At 33.5% G+C, this 25,986-nt stretch overlaps 3 protein-coding genes and 1 non-coding gene across 5 annotated transcripts; 1 reads left to right on the forward strand and 3 right to left on the reverse strand.

Annotated features, from left to right (window-relative positions):
* Positions 1 to 5,880: 5,880 nt before the first annotated feature.
* LOC140978974 (protein NRT1/ PTR FAMILY 4.6-like) lies at positions 5,881 to 12,064 on the forward strand. Its single transcript, XM_073444282.1, has 5 exons — positions 5,881 to 5,988; positions 6,071 to 6,179; positions 6,742 to 6,959; positions 10,410 to 10,850; positions 10,929 to 12,064. The coding sequence occupies exons 1-5, from the start codon at positions 5,986 to 5,988 to the stop codon at positions 11,901 to 11,903; spliced, it is 1,746 nt and encodes a 581-aa protein (XP_073300383.1). The 5' UTR covers positions 5,881 to 5,985; the 3' UTR covers positions 11,904 to 12,064.
* On the reverse strand, positions 9,789 to 9,860 carry TRNAG-GCC (transfer RNA glycine (anticodon GCC)). Its single transcript has one exon. It is a non-coding gene; the product is annotated as a tRNA-Gly (tRNA).
* A 412-nt stretch (positions 12,065 to 12,476) lies between the features above and the next one.
* LOC140978975 (protein TWIN LOV 1) lies at positions 12,477 to 18,293 on the reverse strand. Of its 2 annotated transcripts, XM_073444284.1 has the most exons (8): positions 17,995 to 18,292; positions 16,949 to 17,476; positions 16,276 to 16,483; positions 16,121 to 16,185; positions 15,937 to 16,016; positions 15,602 to 15,657; positions 15,457 to 15,520; positions 12,477 to 12,813 (listed from the first exon to the last, which is right to left on the reverse strand). In XM_073444284.1, the coding sequence occupies exons 2-8, from the start codon at positions 17,370 to 17,372 to the stop codon at positions 12,667 to 12,669; spliced, it is 1,044 nt and encodes a 347-aa protein (XP_073300385.1). In that variant the 5' UTR covers positions 17,373 to 17,476; positions 17,995 to 18,292; the 3' UTR covers positions 12,477 to 12,666. The 2 variants fall into 2 exon arrangements, with proteins under 2 accessions (XP_073300385.1, XP_073300384.1); XM_073444283.1 differs by having other exon boundaries at positions 16,949 to 18,293.
* A 1,533-nt stretch (positions 18,294 to 19,826) lies between these two features.
* LOC140978976 (2-oxoadipate dioxygenase/decarboxylase, chloroplastic/amyloplastic-like) lies at positions 19,827 to 23,079 on the reverse strand. The gene is made up of 7 exons (XM_073444285.1): positions 22,822 to 23,079; positions 22,471 to 22,620; positions 21,981 to 22,196; positions 21,632 to 21,753; positions 21,065 to 21,228; positions 20,293 to 20,447; positions 19,827 to 20,078 (listed from the first exon to the last, which is right to left on the reverse strand). The coding sequence occupies exons 1-7, from the start codon at positions 23,017 to 23,019 to the stop codon at positions 19,980 to 19,982; spliced, it is 1,104 nt and encodes a 367-aa protein (XP_073300386.1). The 5' UTR covers positions 23,020 to 23,079; the 3' UTR covers positions 19,827 to 19,979.
* Between the last annotated feature and the right edge of the window lie 2,907 nt (positions 23,080 to 25,986).

Raw genomic sequence — 25,986 nt, forward strand, 5'->3', positions numbered from 1 at the left:
ACATTTCAGTTCATTTTTATATTTCTGGATCATTAAAAATTTGAAATTTCAATATATGTACCTGATAATAACATATGGTTTTTTACTGCGATTGTACACGCAATATGCCAAATAAATATATAATAAACAATGAATGCACAAAAATTATATTCGTGAGATGAGTCGAACAAGTTCGTACGGAATGAAAAATATAACTTCGACATAAAAATAATATTTTTCATAATTCGAGTTGAATCGGAGATCTGTCCCACAAAATAAATTCAAAAATGATATCATAAGAATATTTTTTTTGTCAAAATATTTATTTGGTTGTCAAAATATTCGGGGTGACTGTGATCTTCTCGATCACCATATTTTAATATTGTACGACTTATGCCACAAAAAATATCATCATGTTCAATACAGATTCGTACATCTTATTTTATTGGATAATTTTTTTTAAAATACCTCACTATATGTATTTTTTTAATAAAAATGTCCGTCATTCTATGTATTTTAATTAATAAAAATAGTATTTTTTTTTAATCAACACACAGTTCCAAGGATAATTTCCTCTTATTTAATTCAAATCGAGCTATCCACTGTCACATATTGTCGGAATTCATTGAATTCCAACTCTTCATTACAGCAGCTAGTCATAACTCATATACTCTAACGTGTCGATTTCTAATGCGATTAAATTTACAGATATATTATTATTTTTTATATCATTAGAAAATTCCACAATCTTGTTCGTATTAATTTAATATAATATTGTCATGTACATTGTGGTAACCCAAAATGTACATGACAATATTATATTAAATTAATANTTTGGGATTTTTTTTAAAGAAATATGAATTAATGACAAAAATACGAAGTACGCCTTTTTTCACAATGCCCTGTAAAACGTACTATGCATATTTTAATATTTTAAAGATATTTAAACTTTAAAAAGTTTTATTATTCTAGTTTTCTTTATTTAATTTAAAATTTTCAGTTAATACTTTCAAAAAAATAATTCATTCATTTTGATTCTATAATCGTACTTTTTTTTACAATTTTCGTACACTTATTTTTAGTATAAAATTAAAATATCTTAAATATATATTATGTCTCTAATGACTTTATCGATTTAACAAAACATAATTGTCTTCTTCATTTCTATGCTAATCTTTAACAACTTTAGATTTTGAATATTATAATTTTATAAGATAAATAATATTTCTTTAACATAAATTAATTAATGGATATAACATAATGAATATTATATATTATTTCTTGTTATTTAGAATTTGGCTAATGAAAATAAATGTGGAATAAAATTTATAAAATTTAATTTTTGTAAGATATATTTTCATTCAACAACGGTGGTATTATGTACATTATTAATTTTAATTTTCATCTGTTGGTTTTGACTCGAGGATAGCATATTGGATAGAAGTGTTCGGTACGGTATATCTTACCGTAATTTTGGATATCGTATACCGTATTGAAAATATCGGTATGAGAAAAATGATACCTTTGTCGTACCGACTTTGCGATAAAAATGATACTGTTTTCGTACCGACTTTTCATATCGAAAAGTCTGTATGCTGAAGTTTCAATACGGTATTGGTAAAATACCGTCATACCGAAAATATATATAAAAAATTTCATTATTTTGTAATTTCAAGGCCACTGATCACCAATACTAAACAAATCCTTTAAGACAGTCAAAGAAACTAGGAAAGATATAACATAAAACAAATCCATCAAGACAACAAACACCAATCGCAACATGTGTCTGGAGATCCAAGATATCAATGAACACCAATAAACTTCAACTGGAACATGTGCGACTTTTTCATCCGTTATCTTTGCAACAATGTCTGAGGTCCTGTGATTTCTGAAGCCTGACAGCTTTTTAACAAGTCGAGGCCTAACACCCAGTCCTCTAGCTAGTTGTAAGGTTAGACGATATAGATAAAACTTCTCAACAGTTTAAATTCTCCACTATGAGTCGAGTTTCTTCACCAAACTTTGATTTGGATTATTCCAAAATAATGAGTCCAAGAAAAAATTAAATTCTTGATTTTGGTACGGTATCGATGTATATTGTTTTATACCAAAAAAAATATCTTATATTTTTTAAAAATTTAACTTTATTATTTAAAAATATTATATATTTTTTAATTTATATATATTATTTCGGTATTTCGGTATATACCGAAAATTTCAAGTTTCATACCGTTACCATACCAAATATTTCGGTATCGGTACCATATCGTACCGAAAATTTCGGTATACCAAAAATTTCGATAAATTCGATATTTTTCGATACGATAACCTCGATATACCGAAAATTCGATATTTTTCTCGACCCCTAGTATCAGATGGCTTAATTTTTTTCCATTTTAAAACAGTATCGACTACTTTCATTTAAAATATGAACGAGAGGTTAAAAAATTTCTTTTCGAAACAATAAATATAATATTATTTGTACTCTAACATGATTTCCCATCTAATTATAAACATTCGAGGAAAATTCTTATTTTGGAAAATTTTGATTAGAACATTTTGATATAGATTTAATATATTTTTTTGTAAATCAACAAGTATTTTGTCCCATGATTGATATCGGTGTTAATGACACATGTTTGACTTTTGTATTATGACTTGTAAGATCTTATAATTATTAAAATAATTATTGAGAATAATAATTAAATAACTACACATATTGAAAATCAATTAAAATATGATATTTAAGTTGTTGTATGACTTAAAATTTTGAATCACAATGTTACCCGCATTAACATATAAATTTTTAGAATATAAATTTACCATGCCATCGATTTTACTAATTAATGAGTAAGAAATAAGAATAGTTAACATATGTTGCATGGGATGCCTGTATTGCATACAAATTGAGACATATGACTCTTTCCCTTCCTTCACCGTACCTTTTTCATCCAAAAATGCTTGTTCCATTCGACTTAACTCGTCTCACAGATAAAGATTCGTGAGACCTTCTCACGAAAGACCTACTCTTAACAAATTCCCGGGGTGGTTTGGTCGATTCATATCTATAAATAATATTTTTGATATAAAAATTCATATTTTTCATAGATTGGATTTAAGATCTGTCTCACAAATTGACTTATGATACGATCTCAATTATTATTAGTATTATTATTATTATTATTGTTATTGTTATTATTATAATGTCGTGTTTAAAGTGTGATAACTTGATGAGCCAATCAAAATCGAGGAGAAAAATTTTAAAAATAAATTTATTAACGTGTCAAAGCTTCTTTTCATTTGCTTATATCCCATATCCTATATATACTTTCCCTTTCAGATGCAACTACGCAGGGTCAATTTGGAAATATAGATATGGCTAAAAGATTTGTTTCCCACCCTCGATATCTATTCGCATATTAACGTGATGGAAAACATCAAAAAATTCTAAGGATATTTTTATTCAACGTCAATTAATATATAGTCGGGATCGATTAGAAAAATTTTTTGTTCGAAATTTGAGAGACGTATTGTCTTTTTGGTGAACAATTAATTTATTTGTTGTTGGACCAAAGTTTTGTGAGATATAAAATCTTGAATTTAGATTTTTAAAATTTTTACGTTTAAAATTTAAATCATGAATAAATATTAAAATTTCTTTAATTTTCAAATTTTGTAAGGAATAACGCTTAAATCTAAATTATATATTTGGATTTTTAAGTTTATATCACTAAGAATTCTAGACTTGGGATTTCATACACAGTCCTGAGAAAGTTGAAGTAGATCATTGTAAGACTAGTTAGAGACTTGAAATACGATATTCTTCTTTTTGTCCTTCTTCTGTAGGTCAAGGTTCATATCAAAGGTGTGAAACAAACTTATCAAGTCATACAGTCCAAGCTTAATGGTGTCTCGTGCTTCGTCGATTGTACATATCTTGATGTTGAAGCGTTTTGGGAGTGATCTTAAAACTTTGCCAACCAATCTCACGTTTGAGATAAGATCACCAAGCTAGGCTGAATGTTTCATTGGCAATATCATGTAGACGGCGATCATAAGCAGTAATTTTCTCGGTTTTTTTCCATTCTCAAATTTTCAAATTGGGTGGGTAACACTCTAACCTTGATCATTCGCACGCTTTCAGATCATTCACAGTGTTTTTGAAGGATTTCTGAAAAATCCTTGGCAAAGACACAGTTGGTGATTAGATTGAACATATTTGTGTCAACAGAAGTGCATATATCATTCAGTGCCTTTTAATTGAAGTTCGGAATGTGGGCTTCATCAGTCCTCCATGCACTTTTTGGTTTGATCAAACTGTCACCATCTTCATCAACCATTTTTGGTAGAACCCAACCATCGACAACAGTTGTCATGCTCTTTATTCAATAGATTTGATGTAGACCCTCATTTTTGACATTCCACATAGCGTAATTGGATCCATCCAGAACTCGTGGTTGTAGTGCAATGTTGACAAGTGGCATGTCATAAATTTTTTTTTTCATTTGAGCAAAAATAACTAAAATATCACTTAGTAACGTCAAGTTTTCTCTCTTGATACTAGTTGAAAGAATTGTTTAACATATAATTACTAAATAACAAGATAATTGTGTGTTTCAGATATAAGTGTTGTGTGCACTGTTGTAACAATTAACACAACATGCAGCGGAATAAATAATTTACCACACAAATAATTTATATATGTAAATAAATTAAGACGCAACTACTTATACACAGGTTTTCACACTTACGTGGTGCCTCGACAAAAGATTCACAAGAAAATGTATTTACTTTACCCTCAAAAAGAATACTAGTGAATAACCAAAAACTAACTCCTTTAGCACAGGGAGGGAGCAAAGTGCATCTTAAATTTCCATCAACAAAAATAACCAAACCACAATGGACTCAAACCATGTGAACTGAAATCCAGAATAATGAACACTACTCCACCAACACTTTGGTTAGTATTATATTCGAAAGTCTTCAATATTTCATGGCAACACAGTGAGACTCAACTCCTTGATTTTTCAGAGCAACACACATGTTTCTTGTTTTCTAATCACACCCTTTGCAACATCTATTCTTCGATAAATATAGTCTTTTTGACATAGAGAGGATTCCTTGAATAGATAACTATATAAAAACACAGAAAATAGAGTTTATTAGGAAATAAACTCTTTTAAAAACAAAAGATCAAATCTAAAATTAGTATTAATATCTTTGTTAATATCATTAGTCTAGAATGCAAAACTCTACTACTTGAGTATTTTGAATCGTAATATTATCAAAAAGAAAAATATGATTAAGGAATAAATTTTGTCTTGTATGTCAAGATATGTTTCCTTTCAGATATAATTATTCATGTTTTGTCATATTAGCGGTATCAAGATTGATATTACTCTATGTTTTTATATATGAATATTTGGATACACGATCGAAATACTACCATAAAAGTAGCTTCTCACGAACCAGAAAGGCGGTAACACAATCTCGTTATATTCTAGTGTGTACGTGTAATATCCCTGGGGCTAGGGGATAAATGCTTCATACTTCCAACCTTCATGCTTCATGCAGAATGCATGTATTTTATTTGTTGACAGAACTTCGTAAATCTTGTTTCGGTGAACATTACTCTTCTTTAAATATATTTTTTAATAGAGATATAATATTACTTGTGCATCAATACTTCGTTATTTTTCAATATTTGATCTGTTTTTTAATTATATCAAATCAACAAAATCATAAATTGATATATATGCATGTGATAAAATAATAAAATAGTCCGCCATTGACTAATTTGTAGCAACCAACAGACTAAAAGGGTGGCAACAGTACTTTTCCCATTTCAAAATTAATTTAATTTGGTGTGTCATTAATTATATATACAAGTAATTCTGAGGACCATACATCACACCCGTTTCCCCCGGTTCTCCCCAATCTCACCTGCACACATATTTTGCTGCTCTCATCGAAATAATATTGTTGAGGAAAAAGGGCAGAAATATAATGGTACTGTTTTATTTAAATGAATTATTTTTCTTCAATTTTATGTATTATCTTGTTTATTTATCTTATTGTCGTCTGATGACAGGAAGTGGAGAACCAGTTGACAAGAACTTGGGATGGGTATGTGGAGTGGAGGGGGAAGCCTGCTTTGAGGAGCAAACATGGCGGCATGCTGCCTGCTTTCTTCGTTTTGGGTAAATTTTTATACAAATTTTGAGCAAAGGATTAATTTTCTTGCATGATTTTATAAGTAAACACCAGTTGTTATTATTATTTTTTATTTTTATATATATGTGTAAGCTGAGAGTTCTTCGTCTGTAAAAGGTTTTCTTCTTAAAACAAATTTTTCAAGGACAAAAGTGATTCCAAATATTTAGTCTCTGGATGTTTGTCTGACTGGTTTTTGGATATTTCAAAAATCTATCAACAAAAAATAAAAAAACACATAAAAATTTGCCTTTTTTGGTGTTTTTGCCTTCTATTTTCATAATGCAATGATTAAAAATTTGCTTTTTTAAGTAAGGCTTTTGTCTTTTGCTTTTTGTAAAGCTCCCCCAAACTAGTTAACCAAATTCAGCCAAACATGGGAAGAAGAGGAGGGGAAATTATTTACATAATGAGCAATAAATTATATTATCTTTTTCTTTGTTTCCTTTTCTTTTTTAAAAAATATATTTGAATTTATTTCCAAAAAATCCGAAAGCCAAATTTTGTGTGTTTTCCCCTGATCATGGTACAAAATGTTTGGAGTAACAGTGGTGGAGGTTTTAGAGAATTTGGCATTTTTAGCAAATGCAAGCAACTTGGTGTTGTACCTATCCGCATACATGCATTTTGCACCGTCGGAATCGGCCAACTCCGTCACCAATTTTATGGGCACGGCCTTTCTTTTGGCCCTCCTCGGCGGCTTCCTTTCCGATGCCTTCTTCACCACTTACCGCGTCTACTTAACAAGCGCACTCGTCGAGTTTCTGGTACTTATTTAATTATCCTCGATTTAATATCATAAAAATTATTTATTTTTTTTTAGCAAATTCATGAATTTTGATTATGACTCTAATAATAAATAAATAAATTTCATATACAAATACCATTAATTTAATAGCCAAAATATATCAAACTCAGTCTGTAAAAATAGGAAACTTGGTGATGACTTGTGACACCTGGTTGTTGATCTTTCTTCTCCGTCCTGGTTCTGTGACATGCGCGCTGTAGCGCGTTCCTGGCGTGTTGTTAACAAAATTTATTTTCCAAATAAATTTAAAAATAATTTGGTCCAAAAAGATCCTGCCGGCCGCCCGCGTGTTTCACCGAGACCTAGCTCATCAGGTCTTCCCTCTCTTAAAAGCTTCTGATACTCCTTGAGGACCAAACCTTTAGCTCAAACTTTGAGCTTATAAGGGAGACCAAACTTGGCTAATTTTCTAATATGAGACAACTCTCACTCCCTTTTTCATTCACCCCTTTTCATTTATCCAACAACACCTCTAGGCAACTTGCTGCTGCTGGGTAAGAAAAAACATCAAAATTTTCGGTATACCGTGGTTATCGTATCGAAAATTATCGAATTTATGAATGTGTAACGTCTTCGCCCTCTTAAAAGTTTCTGGTACCCCTTGAGGACCAAACTCTTAGCTCAAACTTTGAGCTTATAAGAGATACCAAACTTGGCTAATTTTCTAATGTGGAACAACTCTAACTCCCTTTTTCATTCACCCCTCTTCATTTATCCAACAACACCTCTAGGCAACTTGTTGCTGGGTGATAAAAAAACACCAAACTTTTCGGTATACCGTGGTTATCGTACTGAAAAGTTATCAAATTTATAGAAAATTTCAGTATGGTATTGTACGACAATGATACCAAAAATTTCGATGTATACCAAAATATCGAAACAATATATATAAATTAAAAACATGTAATATTTTTAAACAATAAATTTATAAATTAAAAAATATAAAATATTTTCGATATAAATAATACATATCGATCTTGTACCGAAATCTCGGTATACTGCAAAAGTTCAGTATAAACTCATGAAAATTTCGGTACACCGAAAGTTCAGCACAAATCAATATATATTTTTTTATACATAAATTTTCAGTATAGTATACAATATCCCTAATTTATGCTCGTTTGCACAGAAGTACTTAATGCTCGGATTTTTTTTAAGGTGCCGATAATTTATATATTATAACTGAATTTTTTTAAAAAAAATAAAAATATAGAAGATTGAACATTCATTGGAGTACGTCGATGTTTGTTTGGGTGCACATAACTTAGGTTAAGTTAACAAAATTTTTTAGATATTTTGCAGAGATAATTTAGTTTATTTTTTTTGTCCTTTTCTATCCATAAACCGTGATGACTGCAATTTAATATTGAGGATGATATAGTCAACTAATGACCCAAAAAATATGTTATATAATTATAATAATTCTTATTTAAAATATATTTAATTTATGTTCTCAAATTTTAAGCCAGATGAAAACAAAATTTGTTATTATTTTCTTACTGTATTTTTTATAGTATGTTTAAAATTAAATCAATTATGTAAATTGTCGATGATTTGTATTAAATTTAAAACATTAGAAATGAATTTTACAACATTGTTTATAATTAGTTAAAACAACTTTCTGAATACAAATATTTTTTAATGCATTATTATTTTTTAAATGATCATGAATTAACATTTTTGATATTTTGTTCATTAGTACATAACTCTTATGTGGATTGTCATTAAATAATATAGTATAAATTCCCAAAATTATATATATATATATATATTGGCAAAAATTTGTGTGAGACGGTCTCACAGGTCGTATTTTGTGAGACGGATCTCTTATTTGGATCATGCATAAAAAGTATTACTTTATTACTTTTTATGATAAGAGTATTATTCGTGAGACCATCTCACAAGAGACCTACTCAACTATATTATAAATGTTTAACATGTTATAGAAACTATTTTGATCCACTTAGTTACACAAATGTCGAATTTCATATATAACTCTGAAAATAATTATTGCTAACTAACAATTTGTGGACACAAATGATCAAAATATATTATTTCAAATTTTACTCCATGAATTGTTGTAATTTCCCATTAACATCAAAGTTCGTCAACTTTCATTCAATATAATCTCTATTTCTTTTATTCTCATTTTTTTTCTAATTTGATAATACTTGAATTTTTAATCTTATTTTTTTCTAAAAACGACAATATTCATATATTATATTTTACACACGATGTATCGTGTGGGTTACTATTATTATGTATAAAACGAGCGATGACTTATCACCATACGGAATATTTATTATATTTATTTATTCCCTAAAAAATCAACTAAATAAAATAATTGTTGTATATATGACAACGAAGAGTCGTGGGTTTATTTAAAAAATCTTGAGATATTACTATTAAATTAAATTAAATAAATAGTACGTGGCTTGTAGTGCTACCCCGTCAGCAATATATGAACAAGGGAGATGTAAAATATATAATTCACAAGGTTATATTATATATGGACGTACCCTTTTCTGCTTATGAATATTATATTGTGCCTAGTATCTGCCAATACACATGCCTAATAAATAGGTACTTATTAAGTTTTGACTTCATTTCAATTTTGTAGGTTCGAACTCGATCGAGTATTCAATTTAAAATTCGAAATCAACTGGTGAAAATATTAAATTATTTCAGTTGTTGAGCTCGAGCTTGAGTTCGAAGAGTTCGAAAGTGTTAGTAGCATAATTTCAAGATTTAAATTTTATGTTAATATGGACATAACGACGGAGCCAGAAGCGGAAGGAGGGACTTGAACCCTCAACCTCAGCCTTGGCAAGGCTATGCTCTACCATTAAGCTATTTCCGCCAACTACGGTAGTGGCGAAGCACTACCGAGCAATTCACGTATCACAACATACGGTCCCATTTATATCCTTCAAAAAAATATCATTACTTGAGTAGCCCAATAATTAAAACTCGAACTCGACTAAAGTAAAGAATCGGATCAAGCTCGAGTCGAGTTTTGACCGACCCGCTCAAGAGCTACTCACAAGGAGCTTGGCTCCGGGTGATTTGCACCCCTACTCTCAACTTTACATTGAAATTCTCTAGTTTGTTTAAGTGAAGACTTCAATTAGGTAAACTTACGCCTGATTGCGCTGGCTCAGTTGAGATGGAATAACAAATGACATATAATGAAAACAAGGATAACAAAGAAATATGAGAGCCAAAAGTTGAAACAAACAAGGATGTCGAAATCATAAATGTGTTATCCTTGGATCAAAAGGTGCCTACGTATTTTTCTTACTAAGAGAAGAATAAAAAGCCAATATCAAGTAGTACTGGTAGCATATTGTTACATTAATTTACATTTGATTCCTGTCCTATGATCTTGTGAACTTCGATTATTTGACAGGGTCTAGTAATACTCACAGTGCAAGCAGAAATCGGTTCCCTAAAGCCCCCGAAATGTGACCCCTCCAACACAAACAACCCCTGCCAGAAAGTGCATGGAGCAAAGGCTGTGATGCTCTTCATTGGCCTCTATTTAGCAGCACTCGGTGTCGGAGGCATTAAGGGGTCATTGCCATCCCATGGAGCTGAACAGTTTGATGAAGAGACGCCGCAAGGAAGGAAGCAAAGATCGACTTTTTTCAACTATTTTGTGTTTTCCCTCGCATGCGGTGCACTTGTTGCAGTGACGTTCGCTGTTTGGATCGAAGATAACAAGGGTTGGCAATGGGGATTTGGGGTTGCTACATTGGCTGTGTTCTTGTCCATACCGTTGTTTCTTGCTGGTTCTTCCTGGTACAGGAATAAGGTTCCTGTTGGAAGCCCACTCACAACTATATGTAAGGTACGTGATCACCTCAACTAGAAGATTCTTCCTGGTGTTGATCCTCTAATACGATTTTTGCAATGGATTCTCGAACAGGTTCTGATTGCTGCATTGTTGAACACTTGCATGCCCAGCAGTACTTCAAGCAATGTCATCGCTAATATGGCCACGAGCCCGTCTGAAGATTTAGCCTCGGAAGACGAACGAGCTGTAGAGAATGAGAGCACGAAAACAGCTGGTTCTCCCTCAAAAAGTCTCAAGTTTCTGGACAGAGCAGCGGCAAAAAACTCAGCTACTGGCATGCTAAAATGCTCGGTACGAGAAGTGGAAGAAGTCAAGATTGTCCTGTTGGTCCTCCCCATTTTTGCTTGCACCATTATGCTCAATTGCTGTCTTGCTCAGCTCTCCACATTCTCAGTCCAACAGGCTGCCACCATGAACACAAGGCTTGGTTCCTTAAAAGTCCCCCCTGCTTCTCTCCCAGTGTTCCCAGTTATATTTATCATAATTCTTGCACCAATATACGACCATGTGATCATCCCGTTTGCCAGAAAAGTGACGAATTCTGAGATGGGGATAACTCACCTCCAGCGAATCGGAATAGGCTTACTCCTCTCCATTATAGCCATGGCCATGGCTGCTCTGGTTGAGATCAAACGGAAGCAGGTTGCAACTGATTCAGGCCTACTCAACTCCACCAGGCCTTTGCCCATTTCATTTTTTTGGATCGCGTTTCAGTACTTGTTCCTTGGATCAGCTGATCTCTTCACCTTAGCAGGGTTACTCGAATTTTTCTTCACAGAAGCACCTGCTAGCATGAGATCTTTGGCTACTGCTCTATCTTGGGCTTCACTAGCTATGGGGTATTACTTGAGCACTGTGATTGTATCAATAGTAAACAGTGCCACTGGCAACTCAAGACACAAGCCATGGCTATCAGGTGAGAATTTGAACGGCTACCACTTGGAGCGATTCTACTGGCTATTGTGCGCACTGAGTGGATTGAATTTCATACATTATCTCTTCTGGGCTACCAGCTACAAGTACAGATCAACAGGGACTAACAGGTAACAAAGAGTCAAAGACCACGGAAACTTGTAGTTTGGCAAGCGGAGGCCAGTTTCATGTAAATTCAGTGAAGATTTGTGCAGTAATTATATGCCTTGCTGGATACAGCAAGAACGTACAAGAATTTAGTAAACACAGTTACTGAAAAAACAAACTTTCCATCATATTCAAACGAAACGATACATTCCGCCACATTAACTCCCACCATAAATTTTCAATACAATTACCACCTTTTTATCCATGTGGGAATCATGGTACCTGTTAGAACTCATCACAATAAAATCATACTTAAATATGTCACAATCTTAGTGATAATATCACAAATTTACCATAATCGTGAACATGACCCCCAATACTCGAAGCATAAATCATCTTGTTCAAAAAGAGGTGAAATATCGAACCCTTTACCACCTTCTAAACAATGTCAAGCTCGAAGAGTGCCAATTTGAGAAAAAAATACAAAATTGTGTCACCACGAGCAAGTTTAGATTATAGCTTCGAAAGATATCCATGGCTCGAGGTATTAATTTGTGATGTGGTTCTTGGAAGAAGCCTTTCAATTAAAGTAGAGTCACGAGATCAAAAGGCATGTTTTCAACTCAAATAATGCTATCAACATTACATTGCCAGCATCCTCCAAATAAGCATCAACCTAAGCAATTGATCTTTTACTTGGGATTCAAATGCCTTCAAGCACACATTATTTTCCTTCCGACGTGAGGTATACAGTGAGAACATGAAATAAAAGAAAAGTTCGATACACTGACTACGAAGTACTGGCACTCATCGACAAGCTTCTCACAGCAACTTTGACAGCACCCACGACACTTAGTTGCCGAATATGAGGACTCAACTCATGTGTTTCATGATTTTCGCCATCATCGTCTATCTGAATTCCAACAAAGTACGCCACCTGCACGTATTTTAAGCAAAGAACGAGATGTGAAATGAGGTGTTGATCGAGGGAAAGTTCAATGACGGAAGAGTAGGAGAGACCAAGAAAAAACCTTCCGCCCTCCAGCAACCATACAAAAAAACCTCAACCTTAATTTATTATCCGGATTCAGTTCCTTTTCTAAAGACAAGAATGCATTTGGTGGTATAACCTTTCCTCAGTATCTTTGTTTATGCTACAATCACATTTAATGACAGAAAAATTGTAAGTCAGCACAACCCTTTTTATTCACTGCGGCACAGTGACAGAAACATGACCCTTAGGCTATTGTGTAATTTAAAAGATTTGAACGGTACCATTATCTCAATGAGATTTTTTATAACACAGCAATTGTTCAGTTTACAATTGATATCAGAGCAACTATTACATGTTAATTATCATTCATTGCAAGTTGACACAATTAGTACGATTGTTGAGCATGGGCATCAATAATGAACATGAAACCTTATATCTCACGATGTGGCACAACAATCTAAATGTGCATCTTGGCTGCTTTACTGTTTAGGAGAATTGAATCACACTATTTCCATAATCTTTTAATTTCGGTACTACAACAAAATAAAAATAAGGCCAGTCGATTTCAAGAAATTTAAATGTCATCTCAATATGGACTAGCTCACTCCGAGGTACCATACTACCATATATTCAATAATTACATATATGCCAAAACGCAAAATGACTAGAAACTCGGTACCCGGATTTCTTACTAAAATATTAATAGAGAAGAAGAAATTTTGACAAGAGACTTCTTGTAGCTTAAGAGTTAAGTATGTTGGAACCTCCAAACTAGCCAGCAAGTAAATAACTTACAAGACCATAAATCAAATTCTATAATTATACAACAAAGGCAATCACTTCAAAGTCATTGGGATCTAATGGGAAAACTCCATTTGGATTGCACGCGAATGGGAAAAAGCAAAATTGTTTCAACACAACTACACAAGCAACAATCATGCTCCAAAGAAAGTTTCATGAAACCTCCTTGGAACGCATTATAATGCATCTCTTATCTAANTTGCCGAATATGAGGACTCAACTCATGTGTTTCATGATTTTCGCCATCATCGTCTATCTGAATTCCAACAAAGTACGCCACCTGCACGTATTTTAAGCAAAGAACGAGATGTGAAATGAGGTGTTGATCGAGGGAAAGTTCAATGACGGAAGAGTAGGAGAGACCAAGAAAAAACCTTCCGCCCTCCAGCAACCATACAAAAAAACCTCAACCTTAATTTATTATCCGGATTCAGTTCCTTTTCTAAAGACAAGAATGCATTTGGTGGTATAACCTTTCCTCAGTATCTTTGTTTATGCTACAATCACATTTAATGACAGAAAAATTGTAAGTCAGCACAACCCTTTTTATTCACTGCGGCACAGTGACAGAAACATGACCCTTAGGCTATTGTGTAATTTAAAAGATTTGAACGGTACCATTATCTCAATGAGATTTTTTATAACACAGCAATTGTTCAGTTTACAATTGATATCAGAGCAACTATTACATGTTAATTATCATTCATTGCAAGTTGACACAATTAGTACGATTGTTGAGCATGGGCATCAATAATGAACATGAAACCTTATATCTCACGATGTGGCACAACAATCTAAATGTGCATCTTGGCTGCTTTACTGTTTAGGAGAATTGAATCACACTATTTCCATAATCTTTTAATTTCGGTACTACAACAAAATAAAAATAAGGCCAGTCGATTTCAAGAAATTTAAATGTCATCTCAATATGGACTAGCTCACTCCGAGGTACCATACTACCATATATTCAATAATTACATATATGCCAAAACGCAAAATGACTAGAAACTCGGTACCCGGATTTCTTACTAAAATATTAATAGAGAAGAAGAAATTTTGACAAGAGACTTCTTGTAGCTTAAGAGTTAAGTATGTTGGAACCTCCAAACTAGCCAGCAAGTAAATAACTTACAAGACCATAAATCAAATTCTATAATTATACAACAAAGGCAATCACTTCAAAGTCATTGGGATCTAATGGGAAAACTCCATTTGGATTGCACGCGAATGGGAAAAAGCAAAATTGTTTCAACACAACTACACAAGCAACAATCATGCTCCAAAGAAAGTTTCATGAAACCTCCTTGGAACGCATTATAATGCATCTCTTATCTAAAAGAATGAGAATTTCATACATTAGCGAATATTTGTAACACCATGATTTGTGTGTGCATACAGGAAGACAAAACATGACATGATGCAGGTACCCAATATAACCACAGCAGTTGATGACTATTGAAGTTTTACACGCTGCATATGTGAAATATCAATACAATACACACATTATGGTGACAAAATGAACTCTTAGTAACTTAATAAAATCCTATTAAATAAATCAAAGTTTGAAGGCAGTTAGCGTTTAACTTAGAATACAGCTTTCTATGATATTCTGAAGATGAAACTTGCGAGATAAATTGTAAATCGAGGAAGAAAGGGAGAGTTAAGAAATAATAGAGAAGTGAGCTGTTCAAAAAAGCTGATCCCTTTGAAGAAAATGACATATCATAAATTTCTAATGGAAAACGTACTAATAATAGAAAAGCTTTACATACGAACAAAAAATACCTTTCCAGAAGCATTCCGAACTGGTGAAATATGAAGAAAATTCCAAAATGGACTCCTATCTTTTCTGGAAGCACCAACCAAGATGTAAGGTCAAGTAAAAAACTTCATACTAACTAGCCGTTACAAAGTGGCATCAGTCATCAACCTGTAATTGAGGATACGTACTGTACATGCTTGCTCGGTTTGAATGCATTCCTTCATCTACAAAATAAGAACAAAAACCATACTATCAAAATTTCCATTTCTTTTCCATTCTTGTTGAGGGACAGCACACGATATTCTGATAACATAAAAACCGTAAAACAGTGAGACTAAAGATGCACCAAAAAATTAGTAACATTGTAACTCCAATGTTTACTATTAATAGCCTGACAATCACGTTCCGGTTGCTGCACTATGCAACCATGAGAAACCATGGGAGTTTGTTGCCCTCAAACGGAAAAAAAAAAAAAAGAAAACTGAATAACAGAGGAAACCCACCTCAAATTGGGTGGAGGGATCTGTATCTGTCCCACTCAAAAATCGGCAATTTTTCCCCAGTACTTCATGCCTTCCATAGCCTGACCATGATCTTGGAAATATATTAAAAGAAAAACACATGTTTTTGATTCATTAAAAGATTGGTATAAAACTGTCTTCTCGCAGGTTTCAAGCATTCAAGTACCTGTCAGTTTCAAGAACGCCTCACTTGCATAAACTATTGGCATTTCAGGTAAGGATGCATCAGTTCTGTATCGTATCATAAATGTAGCACATCAAGAGATATTCCTTCCAAATAACATTAGCTGATTTTAGGATTTTAAATATGAAACAACTCACAGTACAAAGCTTTGTTTGATTCTACCGAGGGATAAATTTAAGGACGCCTCAAGACTTTTGTTCCCAGAGAAGTAACATCTTTGTCGACTAACCACTTTGCCGGTCAGCTCACTGTATTGTATTAGCACCGAGAAAATGTTATTAATTGTCGCAGTAGCTTTGGTCTTCTGTAACTCCGATGCTTCACAAGACTCATTAGTCTCAACTTCTGCAACATTTTTGCAGATAAATTTAGATAATATCACCACAGGTAATAAAATAGTTCCAAAGAGAACATTACCAAGATGGTCTATCCACAAATAAAAGGTGAACCACAATTACAAGCACATTAGAATATCATAGAGACACAGGAAAACATTGATCTCAGTCAGAAAGCAACATTCCTTTATCGTTTTGATTAAATATCATACAAGTAACAATGAATCTTCTCAACTCAATGCGAAATGTAAATTGATCCACAAAATAATGAATCTTTTTTTATTTATTTTTGAACCAACAAAACAATGAATTTAGCAACAAAGTATTTAATAAAATTGATACTTACGATCCACGAACCATACAGCAATAATTAACACGACATTTTCAAATAATCAAGTTAGTTGGTACATAAAAACAATTTCCATGGGCAAACACTGAATTATAAGCATGGTAACTGGCAAAATCAAAAGCAAACCTCTATCATCGTGATTTAATAATGATCCTAAAGCCGAGTTATGTCTGAGTTCCAAGGCCGAATCAGAGCCCACCTCCCTCCTGCAACACCGGAACATGGAACCACAAATTCCTCCACCATCTTCGGTCAAATTCATTTCAGCACTCCGATTTCCGAGGCCCGACCACCTTGGTTTCCTCAAAATAGGAACTTGAACACCCACAAAATGAATCACCCTACCATCCTCCTTACCAAAAACAGGACAGATTTGAAACAACATCCAGAAGGGTGTCCCATCTTTCCTATAATTCAACAAACTAATCTCACAAGCCCTCTCATTCCGAATTGCCTCCCGAATCAACATAATCGATCTTCTATCAGTTTCAGGCCCCTGAAACATCCTACCATTCTTCCCAATCACCTCATCTCTCGAATAACCAAACATTTTCAAGAACCCATTCGATGCGAATACGATTGGGTGTCCGGAAATGCAAGGGTCAGTTATGGTGAAACTATCGGGAAATTCATTAAGTGCTTCCCTCACCCATCCTGTGTATCTCAAATCAAATGATTGTTCAATCAATCCCAGTGGTGATTCCATATTAAAAATATTAACTTTACCTCAAAAATTAAATCTTTATGAGCAAAGAGTAATCCCAATCCCATGTGTTTTGTACTTCAACCCTCGGAAAAAACCTTAATTATTTCAAGAATTTCAGTTTCATCCCGTCGAACAAACCCATAAAATACCAAGAACATCAAAAAATAGAAAAACCATGAACAAAGACAAACACAAAGTGTAAAAACTAAAACAAATTCTCCAATTCAAAGAAACCTAGCGGATTTCAACTTGTACGCATGTAAAAAACAAGAAAATAAGGTCACTGTGCCTCAAGTATAATGGAAATTGGTGATTGAACGATTTTTCAACAAAAGAACAAAGACATACACTACTTCTCTTCTCAGAAATTATAATTGTCAAGGAGGCAAAAAGAGAGAGCACAAACACAAGATGATGTAGAACTACAAAATATCTCATATAAACCACAAATTCAAATGAACGAAACTTTTCAGTGGGTACCCATCAATCGTTGTAGATACACGAGTTTATTACATCTACAAAATCTACGGAGAAAAGGAATTTTCAGATATCAAGTGGCAACCCATTCCTATTAACATAGGAACTGGAAGTGGAAAGAAAGGTTATGCAAAGCTAGCTCAGAATAATTTAATCCTAAGAGCGTTAATGAAATCTGGGCACAGACATCACTGACGAGTAAAAATTTTAATGGCAAGAAAGCTAAAAAAACAAAGATGAAAGCGATGAGTTTGATGAGGGATGTACTAGGGGACTCAACTAGGGACCCGCATGAACTTGGTGAGAGATATCCTAATACCAAAACAATATGAAGGCCATTCCATTTTTTTATTTTTCCCTTATTTAAAACCGGCGAAGATGGCGGTGGAGATATACGCAAGATCACATTTTTCTAAGCTCGATCCTCCGTGTCAAGGTAAACTAAAAATAATTTTTAAATCATAAAAACTGTTATGAGACAATAACACGGATTAATTTTGTAACTCCGGTCTATGATTCCATCTAATTTATGAAAAATATTATTTTCTATATAAAAAAATATTATTTTTATGAATCAGACCGACCTGTCTCATGGATATAGATCATTGAAAAAATATTATAAAAGATTACTCTTTTGTAATAAATCAAAATCAAACATTTTAATTTACTAAATTTTCGATAAAATCATTCAAGTTAATATCATAGATCTTAACTTCATCTCAAAACTAGTTCAAAAGAAAAAAGATTGTTTAAATCTCGGTTAGTTTGATCAGTGACATCATATTAAGAATATAAATTTGACCCTAAATCAATCCTAAAAAAATAGCTAAATAATTAAATATTAAAAATAACTTCAACATAAATCTATATTTTTATTCATTATTTTAGGTGTCGAGATAATACTAGCTAGTAGATATATTTTGGTAACAATCAAGATGATCTGAAAAGTATTTGAATATATCCTTGCACGATTCTTTTAACTCCAAGATAATGTTTGACTAGCAGAACTTTAAGTCGGCGTTTAATTTTTAATTCGTTCTTTAAACATTTATTACTATAAAGATACAAGAAACAAAACTTGTTTGCTACTAATTTTTGTGCCAACGATATTATTTTTAAAAGTAGTTGAATGTTTTCAATCAAATATAATTTTTTTTAAAGAAAAAATTGGCAATTATTCGATTTTAATAGTAATAGATGTGATATGATAATTTTTTCGACGGAATATATAGTAGGACAAAAACTTGTGTGAGACGGTCTCACGGGTCGTATTTTGTGGGACAGATCTCTTATTTGGGTCATCCATGAAAAAGTATTACTTTTTATGCTAAGAGTATTACTTTTTATTGTGAATATCAGTAGGGTTGACCTGTCTCACAGATAAAGATTCGTAAAACCGTCTAACAAGAGACTTACTCATATAGTAGAGAGTTAAAACTAAGATTTGATTTGTAGAAAAAATAGACACACAAATTCTAATCGAGTAGTTTACCTATTTCTTTTCCGATTAGCCGTTTATTTGATTTCACTAAAGTTTAAAATTAACTTTATATTTTTAGTTATTTAATTAATTGGATGGATAAAGGCATGAAGCAATGCAAGTTTAGTTTATTTAGTGTTTGAAATCAGATCATATAGAAAATAAACATTATATTCGAAATTCGATACTAGCAGATGGATAGATAGCTATCTGAACTTCGATTGTCTTTCTATTGTATATTAGTCAGGAAATGTTGGCATGCTGGAGTTCATTGGAGGTCACAGACGATTGCAAGTGTATGTTGTGAGGGGACATTTCATCAAAAAAGAAAATAATCAGGAGATAGACGATGATGCATATGTTTTCTGTAGACTAGAGATAACGGGGCAACCTTGAATTTTTGTTTAAAATTGTAGTTTTATGCATTACCAATTAACACAAGTATCATGAGTTTGCAAAAGCATGTGACAATATCTAAAAGAAGTGGTGTTTTTTCAAGCAACCTTCCTAGTCAGCTGATCCTTCGACGTGCTCTCGAATATCTTATCAGCATTTCCTACCTCAAATCCATCTCGTCTGTGGAACTCTTCGACCTATATAACCAAGAGTGAAGATTGTATAAGAACAACCGAATGAAAATTTTCTGTTCAAATGATGAAAAAAAATCACTGGCAAGAATTCGGAAAAGACGTGAACATTAAATATTAGTGTTCGACTTTTCTCTGATCGGTGTGCAAGTAGTTAGCCATTTGATAAGAAGAAAAAACATGAAGAACCAAACCCCATTCGACTAAAGGGGATACAAACCTTATTTTCAGGTAAATCTTTGAATTGAGGAAGCACAAGTCGTTCAGCAAACTCGATGTACGAGCATGGCACAGATTCCATGATTCCATCGGAAAACTGGAAGGGAGATGAATCTGCTACGGTTGAACTTTGCAACAACAGACCATCTGGGCTTACTGATATGCAAAACATTATGCAACAGATTATCTATTCATCTTTGGGAAAATTAACATTATAACCACACTGTAATGAACATATTGGAATCAAGGTCGTAATACAAAATCTACTATCTGTTTATTTTGATTAATATTAACATAGGGAGAGGGCCAAAAAAATTATAAATGGGATGATCCCATGCTTTTGTAAAAATATTTTCGTTAATCCTATTAAACATTGGAATCTCAATGGAAAATGTAGGTTCCATAAATTCCAGAGTTTCAAAAATCTTTGCAAATTGACTGTCATACAGGATAAATATCAACTCCTCATTTTATCAATGATGGCTCTCAGCAAGTTCCATGACAAGGAAAAATGGATAAAATTAAAGTAGCATGCGGATTTCTGCCTTTAGATAATATTGCTTATCTGAGTTTTAACTTTAGCCACCCACAAATGCATTCCAAAACAATTGCTGAAAAACAAAAATTAAAATTTGTATTGAACACAAGCATTATGATTTCTGATGCAATTTAAAAGAAAGCAATTGTCTCGTGCGAACATGAGCCTGAGTGACAACCAAGATAAAAAGAATCCTACATTTCAACAACTAAATAGCAGAATAGTTTTCACCCACCTTTTAGGACGCCTCCTTCGGAGTTCAACTTAAAACCATTCTCTTCAATAAATTGATTGAGACTTCCAATAGTTCGTAAATGAGATTTCAGCTGGTGGGTAGATATAGTGACATGATTTAACGTATAACCATTGACAAGAGTCCAGGCAGCATATTCACTCTCCCTTTAAATTCACAAAATTATCAAGTTAGGTTGCCAGGCCAAAGATTCGGTCATATTTGAAATATAACAAAACCGAATAAGTTGTGATATGAAAAGCAGAAAACCAATGCTTGCTCAACTGCATGCACATAATAACGAGCAACCAGGGGCGGAACTAAAGCGGATCGGAGGTAAGTAATTGCTTCTCATCAGACTAAAAGAGCTATAAAATTTTATGAGGCATCCTCTTTTTGTCTCATCTACCCCTCCCACAATTTTCAGCTCACCCCTAAAGGCAACTTAAACCTCTTACCTCTTATTGATATAAATACATGTTCTGGTCCTCATCTCAACACGGAAAAAACGTAAATTCAGTAAAATAAAATTCGATTTCAACATGTAGTCTCAAGTAAATGAAATTATACCTCGCCAAGAGTTGGAATTCAGGATATGAGGGCTTATTCCACGTCAAAGATCCCAGTGCACTGGCCAAAGCTGCATGAGAGACTCCATTTCCCGACGATTCAGTATACTTTCTGATTATTTTCTATAGCAAGAGCCAAGAAGCAAAAAATGTGAATATATATTAACTTTACAGTAAGTATTCACAACGGTAACAACTGCGACGTAACTGCAATGAAAGCAAGAAACAGCAGCAGCATCATGACACTACCAAGTTAAATAGCCGAAGTATAATTTCATACATAATTTTATCATTCAGTACAACAAAATTTAGAGCAATTCAACATGTAAAGAAATAAACTTCATACAAACCTGAGTTTCTGGACTCATTTGATCAACCAAAAGCTCTGATATAAATATCCTTGGTAAAGGACCATAAACACCGGTGCCAGCACTGGAATGTATGTTATTCGGTGGCGAAAACCAGAATGCTTTCAACTTCTTTGCAGGGAATCTCAACTCTTCTCTTTGGACATAACCGAATTCCGAGAAAAATTTAGCCATAGAATCAATTCCATGGTTATTTACCTAGGACAAACATCTTAAAATCTTCAGATTGAAAGATTCAATCACTAATATATTTAGTAAGAGACTGTTACATCGTTACAAGAGAATGCCTTTATAAAATCATCTAATTATCCCTACTCAGATATCTTATTTCATGCCTCTATGAATATCATGATACATAAAACTGGCGCACACTGGATGCATAGTTTAGCAAGTGATGATAAAAATTAAGAGTGGAGAAAAATAAAGCAAAAAATAAACTCTGATTAAAGTGAGATCGTATAAAAAGTATTACTCCAAAGGTCCTAAAAGCTAAGTGGTCGTAACATATACGATCATCTTCAACCGAACGGACAAGTTCCAATATGGCTTTAGCTGTCGGATTCTTGCTCAAATAAACCGTCTCCATGGCTGCCAACACGTTCCTGAAGAAAGATTCTCCTCCCTACAATGGTAAGAACGAAATCTCTGTCATAATTAAGAATACCATTGAATATTCAGCAAAGCTACCAGCAAAAAAACGTGACCGAGGTACAGAATTGCATGCCAAAATACACACAAATTGCAGTGTCAATGCCAAGAAAAAAAATTGGGGGAGTTTACACCTGCTTCATCAATAAAATTCGTAGGAGACCGAGGAAAGTACCCGAAAGGGAGAATCTTGGATGCCATGATGATCATTTAAAGATGCCACGATAGTCGAAAAATTGTGGGTTCTCCCAAATGAAATGAAATTCCCCGTGATTCTGGTGGGTTTACAGAGGAAAATCGAAGAAGACGAAGAAAGTGAGGGGAAAAGGGGAGACGATTTGATCGAAGTTGGAAGCCTGAGCATGGTTGCCATCAAATTTTGCTACGCTTTGCTTTGGGTTTTCTCGAGCGTCACAGTCACACCGCAGTTGGACTCCTTTTATTTACAAATTACAATCGGTGTTATAATAAGGGGAAATAATTTATTATTTGTAGGGCAACTCTGTATGAATTTAATCTATTTTAAAATATTTTACGTCTTTTCCATTTCAAATTTCAACAAAGTTTATTGTAATCTTCATATTTTGTGAATTCTTAGTGATTTATAAATAAACAAAAACTTGAGTGAGACGGTCATATTTTATGATACAAATCTCTTATTTGGGTCATCCATGAAAAAGTATTATTTTTTATGCTAAGAGTATTACTTTTTATTGTGAATATCGATAGGGTTGACCCGTCTCACAAATAAAGATTCATGAAACCGTCTCACACGAGACTTACTCTTCCAAAAATATATCACAAAAATACAAAAGTTAGTTAATATACGATAAATCACCACCATCTTTTGAGAAATGGTTCTCCATTCTTCAAGCCTCATGCTTCTCAACTTCGACTCCTTGTGGCATAAGTCTGTTTCATCTTTCTTTTTCTCTTCAAAATTTTCCCAACATTTTTAATAATTTCACTACATATAAACCAACTTGTTCCCAACATTTGATCTTTTCGAAAGAGAGAGCAAATCACCGGTAAAAAGTTTTTCCAGTGATTCGGGTTCTTTGCGTGGAAAAAATAATCATAAGATGCAAAAGAAAATCATAGTTAGCGCTTCAATGGCGCTAACTAATACTGAATTATCGATACTGTTAGGTAAGAATTTAATGGGGTGGAACCCACATTAAATTAAATAATAAAAAATATATATCCCACATCGAAAGAATTTTAAAAACTGAAAGAAGGAATTAGTTATAAATAGAGCTCAATTCCTTCAGTTATTGTATCACAAAATCAAAAGCTTTTTAGCTTTGATAAAAAGAGAGTGCATAGAAAAAAAGAGTGTATTTTTTTTTCTTGAGTGCGGGAATTCTCTTTTGTGAGTTAGAGGAATTATTTTCTCGGTATACTCGGGTTGGGAGTGAGAAATATTGAGTGTATTGGTGTATACACTTGTTGTAATTTTTCTTCTAGTTATAAAAGTTGCAGTGCTCCGTGGACGTAGCTTATATTGGGTGAACCACGTAAATCTTTGTGTTATTGTTGGTTATTTTATTCCGCATTTTTGGGTACTATATTATCATCGTGGTCGGCATCGCTTCGAGTGTAATTCCCCAACAACTGGTATCAGAGCCTTGTTGTGAAAATTCTTAAGAATTCTGAGTATGCTATGTGGTTGCAGCTTTGTCTGATCTTCCACATCAGAAAAGATTTTTTTAGATTTTTTGCTAAGGCTAGAGAAGTAATGGCCGGAGATGATGGATCGGGACTTGGAATCAACAAGTTCGACGGAACAGATTTTTCGTTTTGGCGGTTACAGATAAGAGATTATCTGTACAGTAAGAAGCTGCATCACCTCTATCAGGAAAGAAACCGAAAAAGATGGAGGATGATGATTGGGAGCTCGTTGACCGACAGGTGTTAGGTGTGATACGATTGACCCTAACGAAGAANTGTGGAAAAAATAATCATAAGATACAAAAGAAAATCATAGTTAGCGCTATTGAAGCGCTAACTAATACTGAATTATCGATACTGTTAGGTAAGAATTTAATGGGGTGGAACCCACATTAAATTAAATAATAAAAAAAATGTATCTCACATCGAAAGAATTTTAAAAACTGAAAGAAGGAATTAGTTATAAATAGAGCTCAATTCCTTCAGTTATTGTATCACAAAATCAAAAGCTTTTTAGCTTTGATAAAAAGAGAGTGCATAGAAAAAAAGAGTGTATTTTTTTCTTGAGTGCGAGAATTCTCTTTTGTGAGTTAGAGAAATTATTTTCTCGGTATACTCGGGTTGGGAGTGAGAAATATTGAGTGTATTGGTGTATACACTTGTTGTAATATTTCTTCTAGTTATAAAAGTTACAGTGCTCCGTGGACGTAGCTTATATTGGGTGAACCACGTAAATCTTTGTGTTATTGTTGGTTATTTTATTCCGCATTTTTGGGTACTATATTATCATCGTGGTCGGCATCACTTCGAGTGTAATTCTCCAACAACTGGTATCAGAGCCTTGTTGTGAAAATTCTTAAGAATTCTGAGTATGCTATGTGGTTGCAGCTTTGTCTGATCTTCCACGTCAGAAAAGATTTTTTTAGATTTTTTGCTAAGGCTAAAGAAGTAATGGCCGGAGATGATGGATCGGGACCTGGAATCAACAAGTTCGACGTAACAGATTTTTCGTTCTGGCGGTTACAGATAAGAGATNCCCATCTGCAAATAATAAAGTACATCTCATGAAGAAGTTATTTAAGTTGAAGATGAGAGTGATGCATCGGTGGCTAAACACATCAATGAATTCAACACGATTGTTTCACAGCTGACATCGGTTGAAATTAAATTTGATGATGAGATTCGGGCACTTATTCTTTTGGCGTCTTTACCAGACAATTGGGAACCAATGCGGGCAGCGGTTAGCAACTCTGTAGGAAAAAGAAAGCTACAATTCAATGATGTTAGAGATCAAATTCTTGCTGAAGTAGTTCGCACGATGAATTTGAGTGAAGGAACATCATTGAGATCTGCTCTAAATCTCTAGAATAGAGGAAGAGTCAGGAGTGACGAAAAGAGTTTTAACCAATGGCATGGTAGATCCAAGTCAAGAAACGGAAAAGACAAAAGCAACTTTGAAAAGAATGTGAAGTGCTGGAGCTGTGGTGAGACTGGTCACTTGGAAAAGAATTGCAGATCAACAAAGAACGACTCTAATGTTGTTACTGAGGAGGTACATGATGCTCTATTACTATCCATGAAAAGCCCGGTTGATTCTTGGGTTATGGACTCGTGAGCTTCGTTTCATACTACTGGTAATCGTGATGTATTCGATAATTACATTGCGGGA

Source organism: Primulina huaijiensis, chromosome 6 (assembly GCF_012295235.1).
Source record: "Primulina huaijiensis isolate GDHJ02 chromosome 6, ASM1229523v2, whole genome shotgun sequence".
NCBI lineage: Eukaryota > Viridiplantae > Streptophyta > Magnoliopsida > Lamiales > Gesneriaceae > Primulina > Primulina huaijiensis.

What these genes read in the sequence shown, in the direction of transcription:
- LOC140978974 (XM_073444282.1), top strand. An exon ending in GCCTGCTTTCTTCGTTTTGG is followed by an intron (nt 6,180 to 6,741) that starts GTAAATTTTTAT and finishes TTGGAGTAACAG; the next exon opens with TGGTGGAGGTTTTAGAGAAT. An exon ending in GCGCACTCGTCGAGTTTCTG is followed by an intron (nt 6,960 to 10,409) that starts GTACTTATTTAA and finishes ATTATTTGACAG; the next exon opens with GGTCTAGTAATACTCACAGT.
- LOC140978975 (XM_073444283.1), bottom strand. Translation starts at nt 17,528, where the DNA reads ATGGAATCACCACTGGGATTGATTGAACAATCATTTGATTTGAGATAC. An exon ending in GGCGTTCTTGAAACTGACAG is followed by an intron (nt 16,017 to 16,120) that starts GTACTTGAATGC and finishes GATCATGGTCAG; the next exon opens with GCTATGGAAGGCATGAAGTA. An exon ending in TTCGGAATGCTTCTGGAAAG is followed by an intron (nt 12,814 to 15,456) that starts GTATTTTTTGTT and finishes AAATACGTGCAG; the next exon opens with GTGGCGTACTTTGTTGGAAT.
- LOC140978976 (XM_073444285.1), bottom strand. Translation starts at nt 23,019, where the DNA reads ATGGCAACCATGCTCAGGCTTCCAACTTCGATCAAATCGTCTCCCCTT. An exon ending in TCCAAGATTCTCCCTTTCGG is followed by an intron (nt 22,621 to 22,821) that starts GTACTTTCCTCG and finishes TTACCATTGTAG; the next exon opens with GGAGGAGAATCTTTCTTCAG. An exon ending in TAGCTTTTAGGACCTTTGGA is followed by an intron (nt 22,197 to 22,470) that starts GTAATACTTTTT and finishes TGTTTGTCCTAG; the next exon opens with GTAAATAACCATGGAATTGA.